General features: G+C 43.0%; 1 protein-coding gene across 1 annotated transcript; it reads left to right on the top strand.

Annotated features, from left to right (window-relative positions):
• The first annotated feature begins 4,358 nt into the window (after nt 1-4,358).
• LOC139553882 (TMF-regulated nuclear protein 1-like) lies at nt 4,359-9,566 on the top strand. Its single transcript, XM_071366635.1, has one exon. It carries the CDS (start codon nt 4,623-4,625, stop codon nt 5,280-5,282), a length of 660 nt encoding a protein of 219 aa, XP_071222736.1. The 5' UTR covers nt 4,359-4,622; the 3' UTR covers nt 5,283-9,566.
• Nucleotides 9,567-10,385: the final 819 nt, after the last annotated feature.

The raw sequence follows: 10,385 nt of genomic DNA, 5'->3' as shown, positions 1-10,385 counted from the left end.
CATGTTTTCACTTTGTCATTATGGAGTATTGTGTGTAGATGAGTGAGGAAAAACATATATTAAATCCATTTTGAAATCAGTCTAAAACAAAATGTGGAATAAGTCGAGGGGTACAGTATGAATACTTTCTGACGACACTGTACCTGGACCACCTATTGAGATGTGCCTTTTGTTAAGTGAATCAGGTGTTAAAGGAGACTGGAGTTCCACTTTAATTTAACCACACTTAATACTGTAAAGTATTTTTACTTAAGTACTTTAAGTCGTTTTTTTTGCGGATATCTGTGCTGTACTTTACGATTTATATTTTTGACTTTTACTCCGCTACATTCCTAAAGAAAATAATATACTTTTAACTCCATACATTTTTCCTTGACCCCCGAAAAGTACTCGTTACATTTTGAATGCTTAGCAGGACAGGAAAATGGTCCAACTCATGCACTTATCAAGAGAACATCCCTGGTCATCTCTACTGCCTCTGATCTGGCGGACTCACTAAACATGAATGCTTCATTTGTAAATGATGTCTGAGTTGGAGAGTGCCCTTGGCTATCCGTAAATATAAAAAAACAAGAAATTGTGGCGTCTGGTTTTCCTCAATTAATCGAGATCGGACCCTTTTTTTTTTTTTCACCTAAAATTACATACCCAAATCTAACTGCCTGTAGCTCAGGACCTGAAGCAAGGATATGCATATTCTTGATTCCATTTGAAAGGAAACACTTTGAAGTTTGTGGAAATTAATGTATATGTTTTATTTCACCTTTATTTAACCAGGTAGGCCAGTTGAGAACGAGTTCTCATTTACAAATGCGACCAGGCCAAGATAAAGCAAAGCAGTGCGACACAAACAACAACACGGAGTTACACATGGAGTAAACAAGCGTACAGTCAATAACACAATATAAATGTAGGAGAATATAACACATTAGATCTGGTAAAAGATAAATAGAAATGCATGTTTTTTTGTATTGTATTATTTTTTTGTTCCATCTTTGAAATGCAAGAGAAAGGCCATACATTAAGATAGGATCAAGGTGTAATTTAGGTTTTGTCCACAAGATGGCTGCAGTGTGTGTGCAAAGTTTCAGACTGGTCACCACCCAAGACTTTGCATCAAGTCTGCCCAGAGTTTGTCCAAATGTGCCGAATTGGTCAATTTATACATTTTCAAGTACTGCTATGGTAATACAAATGTTAAGGGTAAACACTCCCAGGAATGTCATACATGCTGGATCATTAGCTTCCCTACAGAAAATACACAAACCTTCACTCATCTAGATGGCTGGGGGTGGAGCCAGAGACAGCAATGGGCTCAAAACATAGAACCCAGTTCCTACATTTGAATATAAAACGATGCTACATTTTCATCTCTGGGACCCTCAGGGTGACAAATCAGAGAAAGATCACTGAATGTAAGTACATTATTTACCTTCAGAGGTGAATGTATCAAACCAGTTGCAGTGATACAAGTGTTTTGTTGTGCATAATCCTCAAACAATAGCATGGTATTTTTTTCTGTAATAGCTACTGTAAATTGGACACTGCAGTTAGATTAACAAGAATTTAAGCTTTCTGCCCATATAAGACATGTCTATGTCCTGGAAAGTTGGCTGTTGTATACAACGTTTTCTCTTGGCAACCTGTCCATGGGTTAGATGAGAAGCTACTTTTAACTGTGTTGTGCAACCATCCACTGGTGGCTTCCCAAACATTAAGCTAACTACAGGATGACAGGGTTTGAGTGAGGGAAATTGGAATTATAATTTTTATTTGACCTTTATTTAACTAATTGACATGGAATTGACCCTAACTGTGCAGCATGTGCACCGCAAACCCACCAACCAACCCCAGTTAATCCTAACATCACTCACTCCCAAAACCCTCCAACCAACCCCAGTTAATCCTAATATCACTCACTCCCAAAACCCTCCAACCAACCCCAGTTAATCCTAACATCCCTCACTCCCAAAACCCTCCAACCAACCCCAGTTAATCCTAACATCACTCACTCCCAAAACCCTCCAACCAACCCCAGTTAATCCTAACATCACTCACTCCCAAAACCCTCCAACCAACCCCAGTTAATCCTAACATCACTCACTCCCAAAACCCTCCAACCAACCCCAGTTAATCCTAACATCACTCACTCCCAAAACCCACCAACCAACCCCAGTTAATCCTAACATCACTCACTCACTCCCAAAACCCTCCAACCAACCCCAGTTAATCCTAACATCACTCACTCCCAAAACCCTCCAACCAACCCCAGTTAATCCTAACATCACTCACTCCCAAAACCCACCAACCAACCCCAGTTAATCCTAACATCACTCACTCCCAAAACCCTCCAACCAACCCCAGTTAATCCTAACATCACTCACTCCCAAAACCCTCCAACTAACCCCAGTTAATCCTAATATCACTCACTCCCTAAACCCTCCAACCAACCCCAGTTAATCCTAATATCACTCACTCCCAAAACCCTCCAACCAACCCCAGTTAATCCTAACATCACTCACTCCCAAAACCCTCCAACCAACCCCAGTTAATCCTAACATCACTCACTCCCAAAACCCTCCAACTAACCCCAGTTAATCCTAATATCACTCACTCCCTAAACCCTCCAACCAACCCCAGTTAATCCTAATATCACTCACTCCCAAAACCCTCCAACCAACCCCAGTTAATCCTAACATCACTCACTCCCAAAACCCTCCAACTAACCCGTTAATCCTAATATCACTCACTCCCTAAACCCACCAACCAACCCCAGTTAATCCTAATATCACTCACTCCCAAAGCCACACAAGCCCTCCTTTAGCCTCTAGCCCTCTTTCTCTCTCTCTTTCCCTCTAACTTCCTTTCTCTTTCTTTCCCTCTCTTTCTCTCGCTCTTTCGCTCTCGTTAAAGTAAGAGCAGTAGCGGTAGCAGCAGTTGATAGTTTCTGATGTCATGCAGATCCGGAGATAAAAACCATGGCTGAGTGAGCACCATCTCCCATTTCCACCCACCCAATCATGCTCAGTTAATTGCCACTAACGTTACTCATCCAAGGTAGTAGCTTTTAAAAGCGGCTATTTAAAGTAACACTCTCGCTCCCACCCTCACTACCACTATGAACCAATACTGTATGTACCTCCACCCCAGATCGATCTCTCTCTTTCCTTGTTGTGTTCTTTCCACCTAGCCTGGCATGACTGAAAGCATCTGGTCAATAATTGTCTAGACAGCTATGGTGACAGCAAATGGAACCAACAACAGAAAGCCTCCATTAGATACCTAAGGTCAAAATAACCATGGCTACCGCTTAATCTTTCTCATGTACACAACAGTAGCCTCAAAATACTTGTTTGAAATGTTTTGAAAAGTAATTGAAATACCTGATAGTATTTGAACACAGGTCTGAGTAGCTTATGTAGTAGTGTGTGTTTTAACGTACAACACCAGCTAACAGGATGTCGGTCTCTGAACGTTGTTCTAGATCTGGGCCCATTATTAATCACAAAGCGTCTCAGAGTGCTGATCTAGGATCAAATTCGCCTTTTTTAGATCATAATGAATACAATTATATAGATCAGCTTTCCTACTCTGAGACGCTTTGTGGATACGCCCCTTAGGTGCTCTGAGTTGACAGATGTATTGATAAAGGCGCACTGGTTGTTACATATTCTACGGTACGACCCTTCCTCCTCTTCCTGCTTTACTTCTTCTGTTGTTTAGTGCAATCACTGACAGCATGGATGTGGACAAAAGTAATTACATCTCCCAAACACATCCCTCATCACCACAAGATCACAGGAATCTAGAGGTGTGACGTGTCTTCTATTAGTGAGGACACCATTCAGCCTCGCCGTTCACGTCTTGTATTCACATGGTTGGGTGCTCTACATGCTCTATATGCCACTAGCTTCATGTGTTTGTTAGCAACAGTAAGGCTTTTCCTTTTTCGTTATATCAAAATTAATAAATAGTTCATCCTTGAGTTAGAGCATCCGGCTTGATCAGCTAGCAGGGGAATGGACCAAACAGGTGGTGCAAGGGTGTCTGATCATTCCTCAGGTGGTGTGTGTGTGTGTGTGTGGTGGGGGGGGATGACTACTGGATAAGGAGTCTGAGACACTGAATCTACTGGGTGAAGTTTGTCATGGAGCTAGTTCAAACAATAAAGAAATTACATTTCAGGGCCAGACGGTGAATGATAGGAGGGGGAGAAGGAGGGGGAATAGTTGGAAAGGGGGATAAACGAGAGAGGGAGACAATCTGAACACCACCCCTCCCTCCCCCACTTGCCATCTGATGTCGAGACTGCGTTGCTATGGGCAACGAGCAGAGTGGGAGAGGAGGATGGATTGATCCCAGCTGGTGGGAGGGAGGGAGGGCAGAGAGGAGAGCGGCTCACACAACACACATACTGAGCCAACCACAGAGAGGAGAGGAAAAGGGATAGAATATATGTTATCCGTCTTTTCCTTTTCCTGTTGAAGCAGACTAAGAGCATTGGAGATCGAGAGGGGAGCGGGACAAGCAGCCAATCGGCATTCAACGGGAAGCAAGCAACCAATGAGGAGCGAGTGGACTCCTCCCCGTAAAGCGCTGTGCTGAGCTCCGATCCCTTATAAATGAATGGAGAGGCTCTGAGGCAGCACACTGCTCTCCCACGGAGCACTAGAATCAACAACAGCAGCTTGGACGGATGCTCGCACCCAGCCATGAAGAAACGCCACAGACAAGCACATGCCGCAGACACCACAGACGACATGGATCCCCACCGTCCCCCTGAGGCCTTGGCAGCCCCTCTCGCCCTCCCTTTCTCAGCCTCCGGCACCCTGGCCCTCCCGCTCCCATCGCCTGCCACCCGACGCTCCATCTCTATGGGCGACTTTAGGCGGGTGACCACGGCCCTGTACGGCTCGGAGCCCCCCTCGACGGCTACCACAGCCCCCTCCTCCAAGATGGTGACCCCCAGCTCTAGCATGGAGTTTGAAGCGGCCCGTCGGCGCCTGCTAGAGATGGAAGAGCGCCAGCGGGTCATCCGGGAGATGGAGCGACGCCTGGAGGAGCTCCGGGAGGTGTTCGTGCGCTCGGAGCAGGAGGCGGTGGAGCATGGCGAGGTGTTGACCCGCATTGCCTGCGGCGCCCAGCAGGGGGAGATATACGCGGCCGAGAACAGCGAGCGGCTCAAGAAGGGGCTGCGATTCAGGAAGCACCGGCCCACCATTGTCTTCTCCTCCATGCTGGGACTCCGTACGTGTCTTCCCTGGCCCGTCAAGCTCAAATGACCCTTAGTCTACTGACTGACACCATTCCCAGACTGTTACCCCTCCTTGAGGCTACAACCCCCCCCCCCCCCCCTGAGCTCTTATTGATTCCAGGAAGCTGGCCCTCTGTGGACTAAAGAGTGTATATTGTATGTCTGGGATGGTTTGGAGGCTATGGGACTCACATGGTGCATCTGTAAAACTAAAAGTTGTTGTATGAAACCATACAAACCGTACTTGTACAAAGGCAAAAACAACGAAAAATGTAATCGCTTTGATGTGGTTGGTCGATAATTTTTTTATTTGCTTTGTGTTGAAAGAAGTGGGAATGACAGAAGAAGAGAGTCACGGTGCAGGTATTGGAGCGTGAGGTAACATGGAAACACTTCCTTTTCTCAGTACCTCTTAAGTTATGCAAAGAGAGAAGTGAGGGTTACATAACAAAGCCCAGGCTTACGGGATGGGGGAGAACGTTGAGCAATCTGCCTTTTCAACCCACTGGACTGAGAGAAGAGGAGCAGTGTGCAGTTGAGTTTTATTTTTTTTTGCTGCATTGTTTCGTAAAACCAGGGGGGGAAAACGGAGAAAGGGGGAGTCAGAAAGAATGGTTGGTAGAGGGCCTTGGGGGACCGCAGGGTGTCGAAGGGCAACGTGCCTTGGCATTCCCCAGCACACTCACTATATCTCCCAGCCAACTCATCTTCTGAGCTTCAAAGGTCAAACCCCCAGTGGAGTAGTAGTCTGCTCTCTCAGGACGTGAGAAACAAACCAGGTCCTTCTGGGACGCTTCCACCTGTGGCCTATTCTTTGTTGCCTGGCAACCCAGGCCTAACTCACCTTCCAGAATGTATCCGACAAAACATTGTGTCCTTGGAAAAGAAGAGGTTCAAGAACAACTTCCTTTTCTGGTGCATTTCCTTCAATTGGACCTGAGCGATGGACAATGGCGCTGTTTGCAAAACTGTGTTCGTTTGACTATGGCAGAGCTGGCCTCTCAATGCTTTTACGGTTGATGAAATGTTTGAGGATTGCGTTAGCCATGCCATGGCCAGCGAGACAAGGTAGGGTATATACTGTATAACAAGATGATAGGCTAGCTGAGAGACGGAGGGTGGATGATTTGTGCAAAAGGATGACAGTCAGTCACGTGAGAGGGAGGGGTTAAAAAAGCAAAACAGACATTTAATGTTATTGACGTTATTGCATCAAATAAAATAAAATGTGATTGGTCACATACACATGGTTAGCAGATGTGATTGGTCACATACACATGGTTAGCAGATGTTATTGCGAGTGTAGTGAAATGCTTGTGCTTCTAGTTCTGACAGTGCAGTAATATCTAACGAGTAATATCTAACAATTTCACAACAAATACCTACTACACACATCTAAGTAAAGGAATGGAATTAAGAATATATAAATATATGGATGAACAATGTCAGAGCGGCATAGACTAAGATACAGTGGAATAGTATAGAATACAGTATATACATATGAGTAATCAGTAATGCAAGATATGTAAACATTATTAAAGTGACTAGTGATCCATTTATTAAAGTGGCCAATGATTTCAAGTCTGTATGTTAGGCAGCAGCCTCTCTGTGTTAGTGATGGCTGTTTAACAGTCTGATGGCCTTGAGATAGAATATGTTTTTCAGTCTCTCGGTCCCAGCGTTGATGTACCTGTACTGACCACGCCTTCTGGATGATAGCGGTGTGAACAGGCCGTGCCTCTGGGGTGGTTGTTGTCCTTGATGATTGTTTTGGCTTTCCTGTGACATCAGGTGCTGTAGGGCAGGTAGTTTGTCCCCCGGTAACAGACAATGGTCAGTTTAAATGCATGCTCTACTTTTTGATTGGATAAGCATTGGACATTTTTGCTTAGTTCATAAATTATAGTCCACTGCATAGGCTTACATATCGATTAGGGTACGTTACTGCCTGCTATTTGTAAGCTAGACAGAGACAAGAATAATTCCTATTGTATGCTTCAGACCCAAACACCTTGTATTTTTTATGTACATATATTATTAAATTATACTGGAAGTCTACAATGGTTCTTCATTAAATGCCTTATACAATGTATGTGTATATACTAGTGTGAAGATGGAGTCCTCTGTAGCTCAGTTGGTAGAGCATTATGCTTGCAGCACCAGGGTTGTGGGTTCAAATCCCACAGGGGACCAGTATGAAAAAACTACTGTCACTCTGGATAAGAGTGTCTGCTGAATGACTTAAATGTAAAATAATGAATTCATGACCATTGATCTAATGATGACAACCAGAACACCAATGGCCAGGTTGGAATACTTTGAAATTCTTGCACTATTTTCAGTGCTGTACTTTTTTGTTGTTGCGTTTTGCTATGAAATACTAAGTTTCCTAAAGCGCTCTGGACCCACATGCAGAATGAATGTATTGTTTAAATCTGTTTCTCAATAAATATTGTTCCTTTAACTTGTTAAGGGCCTGTGGTTGAAAATACTATTCTCTGTCTGGATATCTTCTCAACAAACCTTGTTTTAAAATGTGTTTAATTAAATGTATCCTCCTCCTACTCCTTACTCGGCAGAGTCAAATACAGTATCTTGGTTAGCCACAATAGATAGACATTAGCCTGATCCACAGTCCTGACTGCTGCTGTGGTAGAACGAGGCTAGATAGGCATAGCCTGGTTCAGTCCCATATCTGTTTGTGGTGTCTTACCTTTTCTCATAGTCAATGTCAGACAGCATAAACCGATATGGGACCAGGCTATTAAAGGCATACAACTAATCCAAAACTGTCAATCAGAACTGGTTTAAAGATAGCCTAAAACAAAATCAAGCGTTCTGCATCAACCACAGGTCCAAAACAAGTTTTCTGACAATATTACTTTACTATTCTGTATATGAATGTACTTATCTTCTATTGTGTTAAATAGTTCATTTGTGATGTGAAAGTGTTTCCTTCTGTTAAAATTAACGTAAGGCTGCGTTTACACAGGCAGCCCAATTCTGATATTTTTCTGACAATTGGTCTTTTGAACAATCAGATCAGATCTTTTGCCCATAATTCGGCTAAATATCAGAAATTGTCTGCCTGTGTAAACGCAGCCTAATAGTCCTAAAATATATTTTTAAACCGGGTTTAATCAGTTTATTTTAAATTATATATTGTCCTTCATTATTAAATTTACATGTTGACCTTACATACGTTTAGATGGATTTGAAGCTCTACTGATTAAATGTGTTCTCCTTCACTTAGATCAATTTGAAAACATGCTCATTGCTTTGAATAAGGCGTTTGCATTATAGAATGTTTTGCTCAAGTGACAAATTGCTTGTAATACATCATTTAATCATAGGCTTTAGTGCAGAGTTTAAACAAATGTACAATGTTCTATAAAGACAAGAAAAATAGGCTTTTTTTTTTTTTTTACATTGTTCAGGACAATTTGTTCTCGGTTCTGTCAGAGGGACTGGTAGTATACTGCTAGTTGGGGGAGAGAAAATTAATTAAGGCAATCTGGAATGTGGTGGAATGTGGTCTGTTTTCCCAGAGAGTGTGTGAGAATGCTTATTGCTTACCCATGCACAGTTTGACATTTAAGTCAGCTCTTACATCTGTTGGGCAAATGTCTCTCTTCTCTCTCCTCTCGCTCTCTCCTCTCTCTTTCTCTCCTCGCCCTCTCTCCTTCTCTCCTCCCTCTCTCTCCGTTGAAGTGACGCATTTGGCCTGTCACGACTGGTACAGAGGTAGTAGTCTGTCACCTTGGAGCACCAGAGCAGAAAAACAGAGCCTGCTCAGCATAACTGAAATGGCTCATGACGTAATGACATAATGAGACGATGCATGCATCCTGCAGAGAGGAAGCCAAGGGACCTGATAACAAAACACCCTAACGCTGCTGGGAGCATCAGCAGACAAACGTGACATGTGTATTCCATTCTGAATGAAGAACATCCTGGGTTTTAAGTTGAGCTTGTTACAATACCCATATTAAACTTGAGTTATAAGATGTGACGTTGCTGAACGTGACCCGTACCAAGTGTGTCGAGAGATTCCATTGACCAATAGGATGCAAGATCTTCCCTCATGCGTCCAAAAGATTGGCTTCTCCTTGGATTGTCTGATGTTCAGGATTTTGTCCTGATTCGTAATCGGTCCTAAAATTAAGGCTTTAGTTATTTGATGCACCTCACTTTGCCTGTACTGTTCACTCTGAAGAATGTTTGTATTGGTCATGATCTGAATGAGGGAGCCGTACCTTCTCCAATTGGTCTGGATGTACTGTATAATAAACATTGACAGGAAATGACATCATCACTGTGTTGGCCCCTCATTGCCCACCAATGACAGCCCAGTGAGCACAAGATGTTGAAAATATGCATATTCAACCAGAAACACATTTTCAACATATTTTGCTCAAAGAGAAACACTTTAGGCCTAATACCTGTTGGTTTAGAATTCTAGTCATGTTTGTCCCAGTTTACCATGCCTGGTTTCTCCATGATGTTGTGTATCTCCAGTCAAGAGAATCAAAAAGCATTATCTGTAATATCGTTGTGTCATTCACATGGTATATCAAAGCTATGAGACTACAAGGTAGCTATCTGACTGCAGCGTCCACATTGGCAATATGATTTGATCAAACTTCAGTATAAAATCATTATTCATCTCCATTTAGATGCTAAATAATAATAATAATAATAAAATAATACATTTAATTTGTATAGAGCTTTTCATTACAGAGTTCTCAAAGCTCTACTGAGGAAAAAATACAAAATACTGTATATAAAGTAAGAATAATAGGTTGCTGCTGAGGTTGGGTGATTGTGGAGGCCAGGTCATCTGATGCAGCATTCCATCACTCTCTTCCTTGGTCAAATAGCCCTTACACAGCCTGGAGGTGTGTTGGGTCATTGTCCTGTTGAAAAACGAATTATAGTCCCACTAAGCACAAACCAAATGGGATGGCGTATCACTGCAGAATGCTGTGTTAGCCATGCTGGTTAAGTATGCCGTACATTTTAAATAAATCACTGACAGTGTTACCAGCAAAGCACCATCACACCACCTCCCCCATACTTCACGATAGGAACCACACATGCGGAGATCATCCGTTCACCTACTACTATGTCT

This window comes from Salvelinus alpinus, chromosome 25 (genome assembly GCF_045679555.1).
Source record: "Salvelinus alpinus chromosome 25, SLU_Salpinus.1, whole genome shotgun sequence".
In the NCBI taxonomy this organism is placed as follows: Eukaryota; Metazoa; Chordata; class Actinopteri; order Salmoniformes; family Salmonidae; genus Salvelinus; species Salvelinus alpinus.
The sequence above is the reverse complement of the archived record's forward strand: the minus strand, read 5'-3'. Positions and strand labels throughout refer to the sequence as shown.

Excerpts from the sequence above, each read along its gene's own strand:
- LOC139553882 (XM_071366635.1), top strand. The coding sequence starts at position 4,623 with ATGAATGGAGAGGCTCTGAGGCAGCACACTGCTCTCCCACGGAGCACT.